This window comes from Macrosteles quadrilineatus, unplaced genomic scaffold (assembly GCF_028750875.1).
Source record: "Macrosteles quadrilineatus isolate MER2022 unplaced genomic scaffold, UCM_ALF_1.0 Scaffold_9__3_contigs__length_116548681, whole genome shotgun sequence".
In the NCBI taxonomy this organism is placed as follows: domain Eukaryota; kingdom Metazoa; phylum Arthropoda; class Insecta; order Hemiptera; family Cicadellidae; genus Macrosteles; species Macrosteles quadrilineatus.
The window spans coordinates 17,111,022-17,134,437 of NW_026542602.1; the positions used below are offsets into that span (position 1 = coordinate 17,111,022).

General features: G+C 35.6%; 1 protein-coding gene across 1 annotated transcript; it reads right to left on the bottom strand.

Annotated features, from left to right (window-relative positions):
• Positions 1–479: 479 nt before the first annotated feature.
• On the bottom strand, positions 480–15,349 carry LOC129002936 (dolichol kinase-like). Its single transcript, XM_054431067.1, has 8 exons — positions 14,971–15,349; positions 14,113–14,354; positions 13,567–13,778; positions 12,880–13,065; positions 11,862–12,071; positions 8,888–9,152; positions 2,063–2,140; positions 480–1,351 (listed from the first exon to the last, which is right to left on the bottom strand). Exons 1-8 carry the CDS (start codon positions 15,057–15,059, stop codon positions 1,224–1,226), a joined length of 1,410 nt encoding a protein of 469 aa, XP_054287042.1. The 5' UTR covers positions 15,060–15,349; the 3' UTR covers positions 480–1,223.
• Between the last annotated feature and the right edge of the window lie 8,067 nt (positions 15,350–23,416).

Consider the following 23,416-nt stretch of genomic DNA (forward strand, 5'->3'; position numbering starts at 1 on the left):
TGTTTCTTGAAAACAGATGCACACTGTATAACGTTATAACTCTTTTTATATTGTGTTAGGTATACTTATGTATAAAAAGAGAAAGTAACAACCAATATTTAATAGCAGAATTTTTTTTGTATTACGGATAGTATCTAATATTGTAATATTTTGCATACCCTGTTGATTGATTTTTGATTTAGGATTGGTATTTTTGCTCAATATAAGGGATAAATTAAAAGGGATTATGTTAAAGTTCCTGGGCAAGACATGGAAGACTAGGATTCATAATAGTTAACTAACAGGAATCAATAAACCTAAGATATAGAACTTACATATATATATAAATGTCCCTAAAATACACTAAATAAATATTAAAATAACATATTAGGATATTTTATGTTATGATTAAAAAGTTTTTTAGTAAATGCAAAAATCACAGTATTTAAATGAAATCATGTTGTTCACATTTCAAGGATGGTTTAAATTAATACCTTTTAAACCAAGCTGCCTGAAAATCATAAAAATCTTCAAAACTATACAACTATTACTTTTTTAGATGCCTAAAGATGAAAAGTTTGTTAGGCTAAGAATGTTTCACCCCACTATGATGGTTAGGTATTTCCAGATGTCAACCAACATGGTGTTGACTATAGTTCCGCCGCTTAGAAAACGACCTGCGCGCTAATGCTAACCAATGCTAGAGGTCGCTTTCTAAGCGGCCGAACTATACCTACGTTATTTGTACATATTGTCGTTGTCGCTAAATAATTATTTCAGAAAACCTTAAAAATTGGTGTGATTAGTATTTTATTACTTAGTAAACTATTTTTGTCTGAGATTGCTTTTTTACAAGTTTATAGCATTCTTACAGAATGTAGCATTCTTGTTTTTCATGTGTTAAAAAATGGCTTTTGCGTCTTGGCTGAAACATTTCAGCTGGGACTCCTAATTGAAACACATTTCCAGGTGTGTCAATTCTTTCAGATCTTTGGGCAAAATAAGCTATTATCGATCGTAGTTAAATTTTCGTGAAGCATTAGACTGATTACGACGTATTCTGTATCTGTTTACATACTTTGCAATACAATATATTGTTTAGTTTCACCCACCTTAGTAACTAGTTAATCTCACCTTAGGACTACATAGGCTACGCATGAGTAGCTAAAATAAATATTTTTTGGGAATGTTTCCCTCACTGGTTTTTGTTGTCTTTACAACATTGACTAGGACGTTAGTCTACCTTATAACATTAATATGTACATGAGCAGAGGTAGGGCAAGGTTATCAATTTGGTCTGTTGTAGCTTCAACCCAAGAGACAGCGGAAATCGCAACTATCGGCTGTAACAGGTTGTTTCTTGGAATATAACCTGAAATAGAAAAAAACAGGTTTAAATAAATTGCCAACCAAAGAAATCAATAATTGTTGGTTGATTTTTAATGATAGTCACTGAGGGTGACAATTTTTAATGAGGAAACAATGTTGTTTTACTTTGAACCTAAAATAGGATGTAACAAGATACTCTACTCTTAACCTTTTTTATATCCATCCTCCCTTCATAAATGTTCTACAAGAACCACCCGTTTTAGAGCTAGAGTGTTCTTGTCTTTTTAGTTTTTATGCACATGTTTTATGAAAAGAATTCAGCTTTATCCCAACAATGAAAACAATTCAAAGTTGTATTTCAACTCTCAACTTCAATCATTGAGGTTCAAACACAAATTTTAATTTTTTTAAAGAATGTAAGCATTGATAAAACATACTCCCTTAGTAGATATGATATCCTTATGGAACAGCTGAAGTCAATTTTATTGTGCACGTCCCACTGTAGAGGTTGTGTTTTGTATACAATTTGTTTCTTGTTATTTCAGTCATTTAGAACCTCGTTTGACCAAATAAAACGATCTAATCATAAACAATAACTTGTCTCCTAGTTATATAACCAAACAGTAAAGCAAAAATCATGAAAATAACCCTAAAATAATAGAAACAAAATACTTGTGTTGCTTAGTCTATGACGTAAGTACAAAAAATTTGAAAAAAAACTGTCGAGTTAACTTGAGTTTTCACAAATACTCACCGAAATGTATCATGGCTATGACGAAGAACAACTGGGAGATAAAACAAGCTGCAGACCCTTCTTTAGTCCTTTGAGAATCTGGTAAAAAGAAAACATTTTTATTTGTAATTTAAGGACTACATTCCCTAAATTTTGAATTTCATCCAAGCTATCAAAGAAAAAATCATTTAAAGGCCTTTTCACACCACCCAGCAACATACCAAACATCCAGTTGTTCATTCTGAGACCAACCGACTTAGTGTATTTGTTTTACCTGTGCAAATATGTCTTTTCCGCAAGTTCTTATGTGTTCCGGGTCTCCTGTTCCATGGATGAACTAATTAATTGATATTTTTATAGTGACAACTTAGTATTATTATACACGTTACCAAAATAAGTACATGGATTCATCACGGAAGAGTTTTGGTGAGTACATTACTCGATGCATGATGACTGGGACAGTGGCGTTGTCCTGTAATCCAGCTACTAGGAGGTCACGAATTGTGGATATTTATAGAGATGCACTGTGGATGCAATACTCCCTGGTGTGGATTAACTTCTGTACTAGTGAGTACTACAACTATCCGCAGTACTATCCTGATAATTAGACCAATTCGTTAATACCAAGGCAAGAATGTGGTTCGGATTCCCCTATAAACTGTAGGTCCCTTAGTTGCCATTAGCTGGCCTATTAATTAACAACTGTGTCTAAGGAATATATGGGCCTTAGTCACTAACAAGACTACAAAATCGCGCCACTCATCCTTCTCTCATATTTGGGTTAAAATACACACATAGTGGCGTCCCCATGTTAAATAATTGATATAATTGATCTGAAGCTGGATGAAGATGGATATAGAACTTATTTTACTCCATATCAGTTTGAAGAAGCATTGTTAATAATCAATGTAGATATAAGAAACTTGACACTTTAAATACAGTTACTACAATAGACAGTACCAAATATAGCGAAGCACGAAGTGTTCACTGCCCATGTGCTAGGCTATGAATGGGCATTGTGATGGGCTGGACGTTAAAAAAAAAATCACTCTCCGAGGGATCCAATAAATATAAAGAATATATATAGAAATAAAAAGACATCCTGGACGTGCGGTGTGAACGGTCTCATTTGATAGCATTGGCAGCAATTTATTTAGACAAAAAAATGCCAAATATCCAGGACACTGGTGTGAAAAGACCTTAAGGCCCGTACACACCGGCGCGGGAACGGGAGCGGGAACGATTTTAATTCCAAGAATTTCCCGCGCGGGCAGCGTGTACCATTGCGGGATATGAAACCAATCACACCGGCGCGGTCTGCGGGAAGCGGGCACGAGGCGGGAACGGGAACACTACGGTTTCCCGCGCTTCCCGCAGCATGCAGCGTTTGCAGCGCTTCCCGCGCCAGTATTATTGCGGAAAGAAACTGAACTAATCGGTTTCCACCTGTCTGCTGTGTGGTACAACAACAACAACACCATGTCGTGCATAACTGAACATTTGCTTGAAGTTGTATATACGTATCCTGTGTTGTATGACCTCAATCACAAAGACTACAAGAATATTAGGAAGAAGGACAAGATTTGGGAGGACATTGGGAAGACACTAAATACATCTGGTAAGTACAATAGTAGTCGATGTTTTAATGGGTGCTGCATGTATGTGTTCTGTAGTTTATTGAATTTCACCCATATAAACCCATGTTTATACTCAATTTAAAGATTGAATTTATACAAATTGTAAACAAATCAGTTTTAATTATCCGTTGTGTCCACAGAATAACCGACATAATCCGACAGATTTCATTTTTTAGCTATCCCTCGCTTTAGGATTAGGTTAGGTTATGTTACGGTAGGCTAGGTAATAGAAGTTTACGCAACGATTGTGTTATTATTTGTGGTATTTAAATTGTTTTATAGCACGTGGCAGTACAGTATTTTAAGATAGTGTTAACGACACGAGTAAAAGATTTAAGGTACGAGCCTTGGCGAGTGTCTTTAAAACTTCTACGCGTGTAGTTAACACTATTTACGCGAGTTGCGTACTTAACTTTACCCAGTGTTTTAATTACTGAAATCACTATTCATAATTTTTCAAGAGAGGTTATGTTTTTGTTTATAACCTCTCATTGCCACTGACAGTGATATGCAATGAAACATAGTATCAAATACTAAATGCACCACACAACAATGAAATTGTCATGAACAGCTGATTAGTTAAAGTTCGAATCATTACAATTTTACTTCTTCTCTCTCAATTGTAGAACCTCATTGGTCCGTTACCCATGTTGTTAAGTAAAGCTATGGTGTTATGTAAGTTAACGATGCTGTTATGTGAAACTTTTCAAGTCAAAGAACTAAACTGAAACGGCTACTTTCAAAAACATTTTAAATAAAGTGCCTTAGCTTATCTTAACTAATAAAAATAGTTGTAGTTGTGAAAATATTTTATTTTGTATTTTTAACTTTAAAAAAGTTATAAACAGACTGCAAAACAAGGTGTTTAACTAAGTCGTAGGTAAAACTAATAACAATAGTTGTAGTTGTGAAAATATTTTATTTTGTATTTTTAACTTTAAAAAAGTTATAAACAGACTGCAAAACAAGGTGTTTAACTAAGTCTCCAATCATTCAACTTCAGTCATCCAATCATTCAACTTCACTCCTGTAGTGTTCCTTTATTAAAAAAGTCTACGAACCTCTCGCGTACAATCATTGCATAACGGGAACTGCTCTTGAAATCCGCGCTAAAGCTAGAGAAAGCACCCCCTCGTGGCTCTGGCTCTTCATCGTCTTCTTCAAGGCATGCGAAGAAGTCCTTATCGGAATCCTTTGTTCGTAGAAAGTTGTGTAGCACGCATGTAGCCATCACAACAACCTTAGCAACTTCTACCTTAACCTCCAAAGGCCTGTTGTACAGTCTCCATTTTTGTGACAGAATGCCAAAAGTATTCTCTACTATACCACGCGCTCTACAAAGTCTGTAGTTGTACCTCCTCTTTCTTCGATCTTGGCGGGCTTTCCTTTGGGGGAAGGGTTTCATAAGGTTTCGTTTTAAACCGAATGCTTCGTCACCTATTAAACAGTGTGGGGTCCCTTGGCTTTGCCCAGGAAGAGGTTTTTCTCCTGGAATATTTAGTTGGTCTGTTTTAAACTTTTTCCCCATGGCAGATTCGTCAAATATACCTCCATCGCTGTTTTTCCCATATCCTCCCACATCAACACAGAGGAACTTGTAATCTGGGCCAACTGTGCTTAACAGAACAATCGAAAACTTGTATTTGTAACAAAAGTATGTTGAACCAGATTTTCCTGGGCACTTAATAGTCACATGCTTTCCGTCTATGCTTCCCACACAATTCGGAAATTGCCAACGATTATAGAAACATGCTGCTGATTGTGCCCATATCTCCTCCGAAGGTTCGGGCAAGTACAGAGGTTGCAATCGCTTTATGATAGCATTGCAAACTTCTTCAATGATGGCGCCTACAGTTGAAAATCCAACTCTGAAACTATGTCCAATAGTTTTGTGCGAATCTCCAGTGGCCAAAAACCTGAAAGAAACATACACATATGTAAACCCACAGTAATATATATAAACGCAGTAAATATTTTAAATACGTTTTAGTTTAGAAACATATTTTGAGGAACCCATAGCGTTTTGGTGTGTAATAAAAGTTATAAAGGGTGTTTCGAAAGTTGACGGCCAAACATAAAAATAAGTTTTTGTTGTTTCAAATAAATAAAAATGTTTCCTCTAACAATTGAAAAGTGTTGAAGACAATGTGTTTACCAAATTAAAAAGAAAAACCTTATTTTTAAAGTAGACTAATATGCATATACCAATTTATTTTCTTGAATATAAATTGATAGTAAAACACTTAATTTATCACATACATTGGTAATTTTTACTTGCGTTGTTTCTAAAACTAATAATTTATTTTCAGGTGAACAGTTGAAGAAGAAATGGAGAAATCTTCGAGACTCCTACATGAAACATCTCAAATCCATCAAGCCTACCACTGGTCAGGCCAAGAGGAACTATGTGGCGTGGCCTTGGTCCTCTCAGATGGAGAGATTCAAGCCTTTTCTTGGAATGGCCAAAACTGTCTCAAATATAAGTGCTACTGAAACTCAAGGTACAGATGTAAACAATGAGGTAGTTTTTGAACCTGATGTGGGCAATAACAACCACGACCATCTTTCAGCCGATGGTCAATCTCCTGTACGTGAGCCAATTGAAATTAACAGGCCTGATAATGTAGATCTTGCCTCCGAACCCCGTATAAAAAAAAGGAAAACTCAGTCCCCTGGCAACAGCAACAACGTTGACAAAGTGGTACAATATCTAGAGGGGAAAAATAAAATCCAACTTGATGCGACTGACCATTTGATGCTGGGTTATTCCAAAACAATCAAGACTTTCTCGCGCGCAAGACAGGCTCAGATTAAACTACAGATTGCTCAGATAATCAATCTTGGTGAACTGGAGCAATTACGTGAAGAAGATCTTTCAACATCATGTAGCTCTTCAGTAGGAACTCGGCGTGACTTCGATCCAACTTATCCAAATGATGAAGAGCTCGAAGAACAAAGATTCCGTGTTTACAATTCTTTTGGAAATGTTTAACTTCATAAGTACTAACTCTTGTGTTTATAGTTTTCCTTTGTACATGAAAATTTTATTCTTTGGCATATTGGACAGTTAAAATGTTAGACCTACTGAATAATTGCAGAATACATTTTTATTCTAAGTATAACATTATCTTGATGTGACAAAATACTGTTTTTATTGTCCCTAACATAAAATTAGTGTTTGCTTTTTGATTTTACTTTGTATTAGAAGTAATTTTGCCTCGAATTTAAAACTTTAATATTTGTAAACAATTACATAACAGTTTACTGGACTGTAAGATTTTCGGTACCATGTAAAGTGCTCGGCAGTTCAGTAGGCAGTTATTCCTTCTATTAAAGTTATCCGGAAGGGGGGGAAACTTTAAACCTATATATAAAAAATATATTTAAAGAACCTGAAAAAGAAACCAATTTTTATAAAGAAAAATGGGCTGGCGGAGGGGGAAAATGCTAAATATAAGTATAGGTACAAAGACTCCCCAACTTAGCTGCCGACTACTCTACAAAGATAATTAGTAACTGTAGATCTTACCTTAAAGTAATTGCTAGTCGTTCCTCGGCACTAATTGCTTCACGGTAGTTGGTATTTTCTTTTTCAATAAGGTCAACAATCAAACTGAGTAATTCATCAAAACATTCTTGAGTCATTCTAAAATAGATGTAGAACCTTTTAGCATCATTTCTCAATTGGGGCATGAGAGTGTGGTACTCTCCAAATGCTAGCCTTCCTTTATTTATGTCATGCACCCAAAGTTTTTTCGCCTGTTCGTCTTCTAATACAGCAAGCAAAAGTAGGGCTTCTTCTTCATCAGACGATGACATGGTAAGTAAATAAAATAAAAACTAATTACAATATTTCACAAAACTTGACTCGAATCACTGGACTACACACCTTGGCATGGCCACTCACTGCGGTGTACTGGCTCCCGCTTCCCGTCTGGTAGCCGCACCTGTGTGGAAGCACGAGTTCCCGCCACGATCTTCCCGCGCAAAAATCGCATCTAAAATTCCAGGAACTGAACCGTTACCGCTCCCGCTCCCGTTCCCGCGCCGGTGTGTACGGGCCTTTAAGTAGATTGAACTTATATAACAGAACTCATATTTTGATTATGAGAACAGTCCAAAATACCTACTTATAGTACTTATTGAACAAACCAGAGTTACTAAACTAAAGTAGTCTCTTAAGTAAGTTGTTACATCTATATTTCAAAGACTTATATCAATGTTTGGACTCCAGATTCAAAAGACTAAGATTCCATAGTGTAATTTTCTTTATGACTAGACTAAGAGCTTCTTTATGTTGTTAGCTCCTGACACAAAGTTTATACTTTTTAAAATGTTGATAGTTTCACATTTTGTTTTAATTTTTTACTGATTAGTGAAATGAGATAGTAGTGGTTTCAAAGAGTTTTGAAAATTACTTACTAATACAACTAATTCAAGTCTTCAATGCAATTAATTACTCAAAAAGAATGCTTCTTAGGAAAAGATTTATAGAAATGGAAGCATTCTAATCTTTTAGAGGGGAATATGTTTTGTGTAAATACAAGTAATATAATATGTAGAACAACAATTTTTTTTTTTTAATAGCGGTGAGCCTGTTGTTAACGTTAAGTGCGGGCATCATCAACAGATGATGTCCGACACTAGCACTGGTGGCGGACATCAGCTAAAGCTGACGTCATGCCACTCTCTCCACATTAGTTTAGTGTGAGCTCAGCCATTGCCGGGGAACGTTATAATCGTTGCCAGCCTGTAGCTTAGATTATTTAAGCTTTAGTCTGGTGTAGGTTGGTACTAAAATTTCCCGTAAAATCCCGTCTAGCAATACTTTTGTCCCGGTTCCGGCAATTTCTTTTCAAGCCACTTTACAAAGACACTGGCTACGAATCCAGGCAGTGCTGCTACCTTTGGGTGTTTCAGTGAACTACGTCCACTCTCGGGCTAACACAGCACAATCACCGCTGCTCTTTTTTTATTCGTCAGACTGAAATATTTGAATGCCAATTGCGTTCATCGATTCAGTTGCGCTGCGGGGCTTCGCCCGGGCCTCGCCGCCATTATCGAGCGCCTGTTTGAAGGTATGCCGCACTGAACGTGTTAATGGATTGGGGTCTTGTAGTAATTTAAACCCTTACTTTAATGAGAACAGCAGTTTGTATTTTTCATGATAAGCAGACGTACACACTATATTTTTACATCTGTTCCATACCTGGCCATTTGTGACGACCGAACAACGAGCCGCACACAGAGGCTGCCGTGTCACCCACGCCTACTGACAGTAGCCCCGCCAGCAGAGGGGGGAGGGAGTCTGGGGATGATGCAGGAGCTGGGTGTAGCCACAGCGGGGCAGACACACCCGCCATCAGACACAGTGGAGTTAGAGCCACGGGACCTGCGTCCTTTTCATCTACGAATGTGAGGAACACAGAGTCCAACACCTCAGCTACTGGCGCTACCTTGGCCACCCTCACTATCTGTGCAGTGGAATAATGTTGATATGAATGAATGGCATAATAAAACATGTATTTTACATTGTGATGGGTCGGATTACTCCATATTTTGCACAATTTGTAATGCTCCTTTCACACTATACGATTTTGCTCGTCCGATTATTAATCGGATTTGCCATTGAAAATTGAAGCTTATGGCCCCTTTCACATTATAGGATTATCAATCGTTTACGATTTTTACCCGCATAGTGACCGTAGGGCACCACTGCAGTGATGCAAAATACCTTAAAGAGAACTTTTTGAAAGCTCTGCAAAAGTTTGAGTTAACGAACAGAAATAAAGACAAATTAGAAATGATTAATAGAAAAAGGACATACGACATGGAACTAAGAAACCTAAAAATGTCCTCAACAGCTAGCTTCATAGAACAAGCTGACAACAAACCAAAAGCACTATGGCAAGTTATAAACAAGGAAAGGAAAGGAAAATGTGAAGAGAAAACCCTTACAGAATTAGAAATAAATGGCAAACTCACAAACGACACAAAAGAAATGGCCGAACACTTCAACACATTCTTCTCAAATATAGCAGAAAATACCCTTGACCAAAACAGAGCAATCGTTATAGACCCTGAAACAGTGCTGAATGGAGAGGAACCAGTCTACCCAATACACCTTACCCTAACTTCAACATCCTATAAAGAAGTTAAAACGATGATAAACTCCCTAAAAAGCCAAAACATCAAGTGGAATAGATGAGTTTTCCCTCTAAGATGATAAAGCACTGCTCTCAAGAACTCATCTCTCCTCTGGTTTATCTTATAAATAAATCATTTAAAGAAGGCAATTTCCCATCCGCCATAAAAGTCAGTAAAATATACTCCAAACATAAAAAAGGACCAACTGAAAATGCTCAAAACTACAGACCCATCTCTCTCATCTCCAGTTTCTCTAAAATCATAGAAAAAATTGCTATGGCTAGATTAATGGCACATCTTAATCATAACAAACTCTTAACTGACAACCAACATTGCTTTCGGAAGAATAAATCTACATCCTCAGCTATAACAGCACTAATTGAGTACGTCCTAGACCAGATAGAAAACGAACAATACATTTCTGCCATCTTCCTTGACTACAGTAAGGCTTTTGACTGCCTAGGCCACGACCTGATATGCAAGAAACTCGAAAGACTCCGTATAAGAAACTCTGCGCTAGAATGGTTCAAAAGCTACCTAACGGGCCTTTACCTTAATTTAAAATCGATCTTAAATAAAGCTATCCTCTACTCAAAGAACAATGACTTAGCAATAAACCCCACAAAAACTACAACTCTGAATTTCAGTAAGAAAAAAGACATAGTCCCTCAATTAGAGGATGTATTAATAGAAAACCACACAAAATTTCTCAGTGTTATCCTTGATAACAAACTAACATGGAAATAGCACATCAACCACCTAAGCAAAAAAATCAGTACTGGAATATATGTCGTCAGAAGAATAAACTACATAGGCTCTGTGGCCAAAACAGCTTACTTCGCACTGGTAGAGTCGCATCTTAGATATGGCTTGGCAGTGTGGGGAGGAACTTCAACAAAAAATATGGATCAAATTCTTGTCCTTCAAAAGAAAGCCATAAGAGCCCTCGCCAACCTTGTACCACCACAGACTTGCAGACTAGCATTCGCAAACCTAGGAATCCTCACAGTGGTGTCTCTCTACATACTTGAAACCATAAAGTATGAAATAAACCCCCCAAGAAACCAAGACCTGCACCACTACACCACCCGTCATGGCTCCAAATTTGCACTACCAGTTCACCGAACAACTCTTTGGGAGAAAAAACCTTCCTACACCGGCTGCAAGCTGAGGAACCATCTACCTGACTACCTGAGAGACCTGACTGGCAACAAGCTACACCAGGAGTTGAAGAAGTGGCTAATCGCAAGACCCTTCTACTCAATAAAGGAATTTTATGAAAATTGACATGTACAATTCACTATTGTATTGACACTATTGTCATTCTTAACGAATTAACAATAAAGAATATTGTATTATATTGTATTGTAATCACAGTCAGCATTTCAATTGGTTGTATACAATTTCTCAACGTCACGTAATGTCTTTGTAGGTCACTTTTCAATTTTTTTGTGAAGTTCATAAAACGACATCCGAAAATAGTTGAAAAACTTTCGTTCTTCATTTCTGAGGTCTTATACATCCCCATTTTCTAAAATTTTAAATTAATTAGATGCACCCAGTGGAGAGGGATACGTTTCTCTCTTTTTCTCTGCCAGTAAATTATCAAAGCAGCAGTAATTTGTTCGCGATCCATACCACTCAACACTTTCCATCATACAACTATCTTAAAATTTTTATGGTACATACAACATTTTGGAAGAGTTTGGTGGCTAATTGAATTACTGAGTGCAGTCAAAGTACTTACAAAAAGTAAAAGTTACAGCCTAAAATATTTTAAAACACAGCTAATTGACTATCATCGGAAATTCAGGTAAAATACACAATGAATGGCTAGTGTTACTGAAATCAATAACAACAAAATGTCATTTTTAGTTTTTTTTCCTTTTTTAAGAGAATAAAAAATTTTACAATACTCCTAAAAATTAACAGACAACACTAAGTAAAAGTAAACAGTCTAAAATGTTTTACAACTGAAAATAACTTGTGAGAAAACAACTAAAATAGGTACATTATTGGAGAGTAACGATACTGACCTCAAGACCAACAAAAATGGCAAATATTATTCCGCTTGCCAGGTAGAGCAAGCAAGGGTTCAACAAGAGTCCCGGCAGATAGACAGCCACAGCTAGCAGGTGGAAGTACTTTCTGACGATGGTGGACGCCTTGCGGCCCCCCTTCACCTGTGTCATGGCTGCCACTACGGCCACAACACTTGCCAACACCCACGAGGCAACCAGCTTTAGCTGTCAATCACCAAATAGAAAAAATAGCCAAATGTTGTAAAAGTTTGTCAAGAGATACAATAAAATAAAAGGAGAATTTTACTGTTTATTCGTTTACGCCTCAAAGACCAATATCCGTCATCATGAGTAACATGGAAAGCTTTCACTTTTACTTGTGTGGCAAACGCTTATTGAGCATTACAAGTAGTGGCGTGGAGGGAGGAGGAGGCAAAAAGCAAATGGTTTGGTTTATGGTGTTCTCCCCAGTTAGTAGACATCACCGTGTTTTAAATTCCATCTTGGTCAGGTCAAGTGGTGTGCAACTAACTCTTGAGTGATTTACCTGCCGATGGCAGAGAGTAGTGGGAGAAGCCCGCCAAAAATCAACTGTGTACATCTTGGGTTTAAGTTGACAGGATCAATGATTGGTAATGAAGTAGGCCTAACCTTTATAATAACTAATGATTTGAGGGTTTATTTATATTTTATTGTAATTATTTTTTTAGAAGGGTGATCTCCGACTCCGATAATGACAATTTTCTGTGTAATAAAATTCTATTGATAAAAATGTAGATCTTTGTCCTGGAAGATGTGGGTTAAAATTTTGGCAGTCACTAATTAATTGTATTTAGCTGTGAATACATAAGTCTCTAAAACTAGGCACAGAAATACGCTATGTCTTAGTATCCTTTACAACACATAAGTTAAAGTTTCACTTATAAAGTAACATAGGATAAGTTTATTAGGCAAGGAGAACAGTCTCTGTATTCAAAAAATCTTCTTTCACAAAATAGTCTTTAGGATATTTTTACAGATAAAATATACTTACAGTGAGAATATCTTCTGTCGCCAAGTAGAAAATCCACAAAACAGAACTGAAGTTCAACAAGACATGCAGCAAGACGACAATGATCACCAGAACTGCAGCAAGACAAGAGTAGAACTCCATGGGCTTCCTGAGCCGAGGGAAGTTGTAGACACAACCACAGAAGATCATCAGCCCCGTCATACCTACCTGGACACTCAACTGACTGATCATACAATTCCAGAAAATTATGATGTGTCCCGATTGAAAAATGCAAAATGCTCATTTAATGATATTTAGAGAAATTGTTTAACTTTGTGGCCAATGGGTCAAATAAGATCAAGTATGAGATGGCGTCATCAAAATTGTCAAGATTAAAACTACTAAGGAAACATTACGTCGCCCTCTTACTAAGGTCGCAATTCTGGGGGTGAGGGGAAGAAATGTATATAAATGTTTAGTTCTATAAATAAAATCAGTTGCAATGACATTCAGTTTAAAAATGGTCTCCAGAAGTTTTTGCATTTATATGAAACTTTTTTTATAATTTTACTGGTTATACTTGGACTTCAGAGACTGCACTTTAGATTTAAAGCAAATAGAGATTTTGGGGCCATACGAAGCAGAAGTCCAGAGGGGACTTAAAGCTAACTGTTTAAAGCTTTTTGAAAGATAATGACATAACTTACAGCTAAAGAAAAAAATACCAACCTGCAATATCTTTGTTGATATATCGATGCATGTAACTGGTGTGAATGTGAAGAGCATTGCAACAACAGAAGCAATGAAAAGGATTGCAGCTTCCACGACCACAGCTGCTTCTCCAAATGTAAATGTTTGCGGACACAGTTGCAGAGAAAGAACAAGTAGTTTATTGAATCCGAAACTACTGAATATCCCAAGGACCACTGTGAAAACTATACCTAAACAAACAAAGCATGTTTCTTAACAATGTATACAAAACTGAAATTTAAAGACAAGCTAACCTATCAACCTACTTCACCTAAACTAAAAATCAAGTAAAACTTATAAACTATTTTTTTCACTATTTTTAGTGATGAATTGAAATATTGTTGTAAAAATATTTTTTAAAGTAATTAAAATTCCAGTCCAGAAGTCATATTTTTTGTAATAAATCAAACTTGACAAAAAAAAATTATGTAGGTCTGTGGTAAACCTGTAAAAATAACTTAAAAACGTAAACCTGGTGTAAAACTTAAAATAATCATTGAAATATGTTAAATGAATGAAACTTACTATGCTCAGTGAAGTAATGTAGCAATAGTGTGGTAGTGATGGAGTTGATTACACAACAAATAGTACGGAACTGAGTAGAATGATGAACTTGAAAAATTATCGATAAGGAGTTGAGTAGCAAGCCAACACTCAGACATGTTGCTGATCGGTAGAAATAACCACAGTCTGGGTAATTCCAAATTCCAAGAATTACTGACGTTGGCAAGACAAAACAAAGCCACAATCCAGGACTAGCTCCTTTTCTGAAAGAGAAGATTAAATAATTAATTTAACTCATAAAATGTAAGCCTACATTACATAAGCTATGTAGGTAGCGTAAGCCTCTGTTAGCTGGCTTCACTTATGTTATATTTTTAAGGATCTACTAACACTAAAGACTTGATATTTTATAACTTATCCTCTTCATCTCATAACATCACTTAATAGTAGTTAGTTGTTATATGTGAGCTATTCAGAAAGTAAGGAATGTTTACATATGACGCTAATAGGCGCATGCTGTATGTTTGTGTGAATGGCTCCATTTGATTAACTAATGTGGTCCGCTACATTGCGCTTGGGAACTAGTGACTACCTAGTTGCTAGATTTGTCGCTTGTGTAAACCGAGCCCACAAATATGCTATTGTAATTCATTCATCAGATATAGGAAAGTGTCCCTGTTATTTCAATCACATTGGACTTGCACTTGTGGTATCCAAACCAAGCACCTCATAGGCCTTGTATTTAAATCAATAGGTACAATCTGTAAATTAACTTAAAATTATAAGGCAATAAAATGTGTGATAACAAAATAGTTTTAGTTAAAAATATGAGTTTAATAGGCTAAATTATTCTTTACAAACATATTATGCCTATCTTACCTTGTTTTTATCTTGTTGTCAAGTAAATAGTTTTCAATATTACCGTTTAGTTCAGTTAATAAGCTTGGTATTGAGTTACTTTTCTTCATTTTTATAAGGACAAATATACCAACGAGGTATTCTTTTAGTGCTTAAAACTCTTAGTTTAAAAGGAAGCATAGGCCCAAATAAAAAGTGTTAGGTAAACAAATCAATTTTGGATTATTCTGAATACATCTGACAACCAATAATTAACTAGCGTGTAGCAATGTATTAAATCAAAAACAAATTACATTCGTAACTGGAAATTAAAGTTTAGATTGTTAAATGTTGATAAGAAAATTGTCCTGTCAGCGCCAACTAGGCTAAACGAACCGAAACAACACCAAAACGAAAGACGAAAGTGTACAATACAAACAAACAAAAGTAAGGTTAAGTTATGTGTTAACTCTATTTTCTGCTTTCTTGTTGACTGACAGATACATAACAGCCACCAATAACGACACGACAGTCGTCAGTAAAAACTTCCAAAGGCTTCTAAAAAGAATCTAGTGATAGAACCATTGATTATTTTTGCATTAGTACTATAAATTAGTAATGAATGCCATATATTCAATGTACTTACAATTTACACGAGTGTAACCCATAGTGTAACCGATAAGAGGCGTACAACTTTAAATAAGCCAAAGCCATATGTTTTATCTACGACACACTCAACTAAGATATTAAATGTTACTAAACCTAAACAACATATCGATGGTTATATGCACAAACATTGTATGTCCAATTTTTTTCACTTTTGACATTTTTATATATTTGGAAAGCTGTAGTCTTCATCTTTCAGATCACACATATTGTATGTCCATATTACAATAGGAAAAATTAATATAAATTCTCAAAATAAAAGTGTTCACTTTTTTTTTATATTATAAAGTGTTGGTAAAGGTACGATGAAAACATAACAAGAGGCACAAATAAATGTATCGAATCATTGCTGCTACTATGATTTGAAGTAATGTTTGGTCAGGTTTGGTTTACCAGAACTTCGTTCAAAGCAACTATCACCTTGAACGCATGGACTTATGTCTCTTGCTACAAACGTCATGACCTTCCTGTGTGTCATTAATTGTATACTTAGATACAATACTTGGTGTATTTCCCATTAGCTACATCAGTGGTCGTAAGGAATTTTATTTTTTCGGTCTATTTTTACTAAGCTTTTTACAAAATGTGTTTTCGGAGTACCAAGTAAATAAATGTAATCTATGCTTTTACTGAGCATAAAAAGTGGATGCGATAAAGCTGGCCATTGAGAAGGTGACCATGTTGACCACAGTTATCTCAGGTGGTAATTTCAAGCGATTAGTACCACAGCCACCGCGACCTTTAACACCAGGCCGCGGACTTTGAAGTGGTAACATGGGTAACATCGCAACGTAAGAAGGGTTGTAAGTAGGGTTGTAGCTGTTTTGCTTGGAAGCGGCTAGTAGTATTAGTGTATTTTTAAGAATACAAAAGCAAATATTGACTCCCATTTAATGTACAATAATATATATTCAATTTAAACAATGTTTTGGTTTTTAATTCCATATGTTTCGTTTCCAATCTTTTAATAAATTTATATTCTTAAATTTATATTTAAATGAATAGTACGCGAATTAATGAGCTGGTGGGCCTTGGCTGGTGTCACCTATGTCTGTCATGTTATCTTATGGGACGTCTGGCGCTAGACAACACTACTTGCAACGTTGCCAATTCTACCATAGGCCGCGGCCTGGAGTTAATGGTGGCCGTGTCACAGCTCGGAGCTATGCTATAGCCATAGCCCCGACCACAGCTGAATATTCACCCCTACCCCATGTATTTATTGCAAAGACGTTGAAAGGAGTCTCCTTACATCAAGGCCCCACTAGAAAAAACAGGCCATGCTGCAGGATCCATGCAGGGTTTGACATATTCATAAATTACTAGCTGAACCTGGCAGACGTTGTCTTGCCTTTGACTATTTATAATCCCGCGGGCTTTGTCCCGTTTAACTTCTTAATTTTCAAGATGATCTCGTTCGCATGGCTCAATCACGTCCTGGTTGAAGTTCGTTCGCTACGCTCACTCACCTTTAGGTTGGAGCTCGTTCGCTACGCTAACTCGCCTCCAGGTTGAAGTTCGTTCGCTACGCTCACTCACCTTTTCGTTGCAAATTAGCTGTTGTCATAAATGTAAAAGAAAATAATAATAGTGCTGCACCCTGTTGGTAATCCTTGTAACTTTAATGCTATTGAACATCATAGAACAGAACCAACTTGTTTAATTCAAACAGCTGTTAAGATTCATTAATTCCATTTCTCATAAGGTTAACATGGGAAACTCCAGAGCCACTGGGGCGGAGCCGATTGCACGGATCACGAAATTGATGGTGTATAAACCTATTCCATGACATTCTCCACGTATGTACCAAGTTTCGTGGCAATCGGTTCAGCGGTGTCTGAGTTTATCCATAGATAAAACATACTCCCCACTGCCAAACAAACAAACAAATATATATACAAACATCCTCTTTTATACTTATAGATTTAGACTATACCGTTCAAAAATCTGCCTCTAACTAAATTTGGACCTTAAGAGCCTATTGGCATTTAATCAAAGTGAAGCCCAAATTAAATGATTTATGTAAACTGTTTTGTTAATTTTACATCAACGCGTGTTCTATTTTTTATAGTTTTATCAGCAATTATTTGTTGTTGTCGTCTTTGTTATAGTAAATAAACAGCATACTTTCTCCCAGAAGCTTGTCAACAACATTGATCATGGGTAGGGTAAACGGTAGAAGTGATATTTTGGTGAATAAATATCACAAAAGTGTCAATAACCTTTTAACCATACTATGTTACAGAAATGGGGAATGGGGGTTGCACTATTTTGTTTAGAATTATAAGGACCATAACACATTTTAAATAAAACCGACTTTTTTCTTAAAATCCTTTTTTGTCATTTTGGCCTAATGGGGTTTTATGAGAAAATGACATAAGTTACAAAAACTTGTGAACCGTAATTTTTACGGAAATGAAATTTGTTCCATTTTGTTCAGAATATGAAGGGCTTTAACATACTAAATTTTATCAAAATCGTTCGGGCCAGTTTTGAGAAAATCTGATATTTCCGTTATTTAAAGGGAAATCAGCATTAAAAATTAAAATTAAAAAAATAACAAAAAACTCCTGGTGATACCAAGAATTAGAACCTATATACCAAATTTCATAAAAATCGGACTATAGGTGGTCTGTAGCTCTGTACACATCCACACATACACACACACGCAGACATCATTCCGAAAACCACTTTTTCCGTTTCATGGGGACCCAAAACGGATATATCCACTCAAAACTCAAACTCGAAAACAATATTGCGGTGTGAGTAGCCACCGGATTGCGAATGCAAATAATGATCACTAGTCGAAAACAATACTTTCTCCATATACAGGGTGATTCAAAAAGGACTTTACAACTTTGAAAATTCATATAAATCTTATTAAACAAAATACAGAACTGGTTTTGGTGTTGTTTTAAAGGAAAACACTTCAAGTTTTTTTACCTTAAACTAAAGATGTTCTATGCGACTTCCGTTGGATTTGGGAAAAATAATTATTTAGGTATGAAAAATAGTGAAAACCGTTAAAAATTTGAGTAGGATTACAAAATTTTGAAAGTAGGGCGTTATTTGACGGTGAAGGAGTGCGATACACCCACTCCTAGATGTGCTATGGAGTTGAAATTTCGCACACTTGTAGTTCTTGGTTCCAAACCACCCATAAAATTCCAAAAAGTCGCATTTTTTAATTTTAAACCCCCCGAAAATCCAAAATGGCGGACCTCTAAAAACGACAAAACACATTTTTTTTCAAACGGCTATAGCTCGAAAACGGTAAGAGCTAGAAAAGATTTGAGAAAAAAACGTAGGTTCGGAATTAAATTTCCTACAAGACATTATTATGCGTTTTTCGAAAATCGCACTCCTTCACGGTAAAAAAAACGCCCTACTTTCAAAATTTTGTAAATTTCTCTCAAATTTTTAACGGTTTTCACTATTTTTTTATATCTAAATAATTATTTTCCCCAAATCCAACAGAAGTCACATAGAACATCTTTAGTTTAAGGTAAAAAAACTTGAAGTGTTTTCCTTTAAAACAACACCAAAACCAGCTCTGTACCTTGTTTAATAAGATTTATATGAATTTTCAAAGTTGTAAAGTCCTTTTTGAATCACCCTGTACTATGTATAGGGGATGAAAGTATTAACGCTGTTTATACTCGTATATTATGGTTTATTTCAATTCTTTATGATATTACAGTATTACTGTAGGCCTACATACTCACTTACAATGTGTTTTTGTGTGTGGTTTGCAGTAGTTATCTACTGATTTTTTATATGTTAAGATTGGAGAAGGAATTTTTTTATAATATTTTATTTACAATCTGACCAACAAAATAGAACATTAAGCAAATACGATACAATTTAAATACAGTACCTAGTTAGTTCTTATCCAACAAAAAACAAGAAAAAACAACAGAAAATCTAACACACAAACTTTGCATAGGCCTATTTTGTTACAAAGTTTAAAGTCTATAAATTCCTAAAAGCGGTGAATTAAGTAAAAAACCTTTAGAAAGAGAAGGATTTGCAATTGTTTTTATTTGATTATGTTTAGCTGTGGTTGTGTTGGTGGTGTGAACCACGCCCCGCTCCTCTACCCAAGCGAACAAATTGGAAGCGTGTTCCCATGTTCAGAGGCGAGGGGCAGCTCGGGCTCACAACTCTACACATAAATACCCCCGCTGCAGCAAACCTGCTATCTAAGCGAATTTCCATTTGGCTGAATTGATTTTCAATTGATCTATTTAAATAACATATTAGGTTTAACGAGTACCTAGGTTTGCTGCTGCAAGGAAACTAATAAAGTGTGTTTTTAGTAAAATATTGATAGCTTACTATAAAATAAATAAATTTGCCAAGTTTGATCAAAATATATCCATAGACAAGCAAACTACAACATTTTACAATATTCTCCATAAGAATAACATGGGAGTTTTAAATTTACCATTTTTTTTAGTTTTCTCCGTAACCAATAACGGTACAAAAACACTTTGGAATACTGAATTGTTTGTTTTTTTAAGCTCTTTAAGAAGGTTTAGAGAAAAATTGGGAAATTTTGTGTTTTGAGGGTCAAAAGTGAGAAAACCCAATTTTTACCCCATAAAAGCCTGTTCCCATGGTCCGATCATGCTGGATCGTGAACTCATTCAAGTTTATCCCGCCTTACACCTTCAAACCAAATTTCATCAAAATCGGATAAAAATTACTCAAGTTGTCGTGTTCACGGACACACACATATTTATAAATAAATAAATATATATATATATATATATATATAAATTTGATCAAATGGTGTTTTTGGCTTCTGGGGACATCAAAATGAAAAAGTAAATCGGTCCCGGGCCTAAGTCTTACCATGAGACCTACGGTAATAGCTACTTCCCTATAGGAAATTCGCTAAAACCAGGAAAAAACGCGGAGGAAAGGTTCATGAACAACTCACCGTTTGAGAGGATCAGCTATGATAAAAACTAGCTGTTACCCACGGGCTCCACCCCGTTTTACTACATAGGTATTAATAAAACTACTAGTGTCCCTGTTGCTCGAATTCGAGCAATTTCTAAGTATTAGAGGTGTTATTTTAAAAGGAATAACGTTCATAATTTCCGATGACTTTAAAAGATTCGACCCAAAGATTATGGAAATATTCCAGATGTACATAACAGAATATATAAATTTATCCAGGCTCTCTCGCTTTTTTTCCATTGTAATATTTACGCCAACCCGAATTCAAATAGTAAATATTTCATTTCAACCAAGTCAGTAAATGTTTGTAGCAAACTGTAAAATTAGCAAACTTATTGACTGTTTAAAATTAACATATGTTCTTCTTCTCACTTTTAATTTCTGACAACAGCTGTAGTTGCATAATAATTTTTGTTTCCCATGTTAATCTTATGGAGAAATACGAAACTTTAAAGGGTCCTAGGGCCTCACTCTCTGATTATTTCCCCAAAAAGAAAGTTTCCTGCACAACTTCACGTTACGCTCTTTCCAATGACACCAAAAACATGTAAATCGGTTCAGTAGTTTCGGAGGAGTAATTGTCACAAAAAACATGCTTGCGTATTAAATAAGTACTAGTGATCGTCCTGTGGTCGAAACTCGACCAAAAATAATTAATGTACAGACTTCTCTATTTTCTCCCCACACTGTAAATAAAACATGTGATTGGAATTTCTTCCATTTGTTTTGATTTTCTGTTTACATTTTGTTGTTATTTCGTCACCATCATGGCAACCCATATGGTCCATGTTAATTTTGTGAAGTTTTCAAATTAATTTTTTGTGCTTATTTGTTAGCCTATTTTAAATTTTTAAGGCATTCTGCACATCTGCAGGAAAATATATTTCCAACAGTATGCGTAGATTTTCCCTGCGATGCACACGAGCTGAGAAAAAAGGTTTTAAAGAAACATGCTTGCCTATCTTACTAATATTATAAATCTGAAAGTTTGTGAGTTTGTGTGTATGTTTGTGTGTATGTTTGTGTGTGTGTTTGTGTGTGTGTTGCTCAATCACGCATAAACTACTGGACGGATTGGACTGAAATTTGGCATGATGATAGCTCACATTCCCGATTAACATTAAAGCATATTCTTATCTCAAAAACCCTTTCGGGCTCCGCCCCAGTGGCTCTGTAGTTCCCCATGTTAATCTTATGATTTTTCATATTTAAAAGGAATTAATGAATCTTAACAGCTGTTTCAATTAAACAAGTTGGTTCTGTTCTATGATCTTTAATAGCATAAAAGTTACAAGGATTACCAACAGGGTGCAGCACTATTATTTTTTTTTAATTTATGACAATAGCTAATTTGCAACCAAAAGGTAAGTGAGCGTAGCGAACGAACTTCAACCTGGAGGCGAGTTAGCGTAGCGAACGAGCAAACCTGAAGGCAAGTGAGCGCAGCGAACGAGCTCCAACCTAAAGGTGAGTGAGCGTAGCGAACGAACTTCAACCAGGACGTGAATGAGCCATGCGAATGCTTATGAAGTTAAACGGGGCGAAGCCCGCGGGTACAGCTAGTTAATATATAGATAGATATAGATTGATTGGTTAAGTTAAGCTGTAATAAACAAAACAGAATACAGTAATGGTAATACAAACAAATAATAACAGCTGAGGTATTTTTAACATTAGGTAAATGGAAAGTTCCCTTTGGAAAGCAATTACGACCTTATAGGGCAATTTATGAAATAATGGATAATTTTGCGCAAGGTTTCTCGTCATGACGAACCTTTTAAGTATATTGTTTATGGGGATGTGACTTGTTGTTTTCTCAAAAGTTCATGGGTACTTTTGGCTTTATATATAGATTTCAAAACAATAACAATCAACAATAATACATGTGATACCCAAATAAATCAACTATTTATCTTCAGCTGTTCTACCACCTCACAGCAATTTCTCGTTATCAAAAGTTTCAAAAACAGAACTTTTTTAAAATTCATAAAAAAATCATTCAACAAATAACCAAGTACTTGAATGTACTTGCATTTTAAACCTTGTAAAATTAACCTTTAGGGACCCATTAATTGAATAAATTAATATCAATTAATAAAATATGTTCTTAAAAATAGTTAACGTTGATAAATCTATACTATTACAAAATTGAGGTGGTTTTTGTCTGTCTGGACAGCTGTCACGACTAAAATACTAAGCCGATACAGCCAAAATTAAGCAAAAAGATGGACCACATATCTAGGAATGTCATAGGCCTATTCACTTCCCTGAGTTACTCTCGGGCTATGCTCCTTTGATGTCCAAAGTTTTGAGGTGAGGTTTTAAAAAGTAAATAGTAACATTGAACATTGGTCTCCACGGAAGCATAAGAAAATTCACAATTTTTACCATTGCGTTGACATTTAAATGAAAACAATCAGTTGCTTTCACAATTTAATACAGCTGATAAAAAAAATAGCTATTTACCTTACAAGTGTAGTAAAAGCGTTTTTACATCACGCAGGTGAATGTTGTGTAACTAGCGGAAGCAAGTTGCATAATTCACTTAAGTGATGTAAACACGATCTTGCGTAACATGTAACGTACAATATTTTACCTGACCCGACAATATACAGGGTTTACGAACAATATTTTTCATTATCCATTTCACTCATCTTCTAAAAGTAACGTTCATTTACAAACAAAAGCTAGGTTAGGAAAATTCTTCAAAACATAACAATAAAATTCAAGCGCACAGCTGATTTCTAGCGTTGAACGTCGTTGGCTCCATAGAGGTATATATTTTAAGTTATTCACTCAATGTTATTTAAATGGGTTTCATTACATCACCGAGTGAGTTTTTTCCAACTTTACA

What these genes read in the sequence shown, in the direction of transcription:
- LOC129002936 (XM_054431067.1), bottom strand. Translation starts at nt 15,059, where the DNA reads ATGAAGAAAAGTAACTCAATACCAAGCTTATTAACTGAACTAAACGGT. An exon ending in GACAACAAGATAAAAACAAG is followed by an intron (nt 14,355 to 14,970) that starts GTAAGATAGGCA and finishes CTTCTCTTTCAG; the next exon opens with AAAAGGAGCTAGTCCTGGAT. An exon ending in CGGTCGTCACAAATGGCCAG is followed by an intron (nt 2,141 to 8,887) that starts GTATGGAACAGA and finishes TCTTTTTACCAG; the next exon opens with ATTCTCAAAGGACTAAAGAA.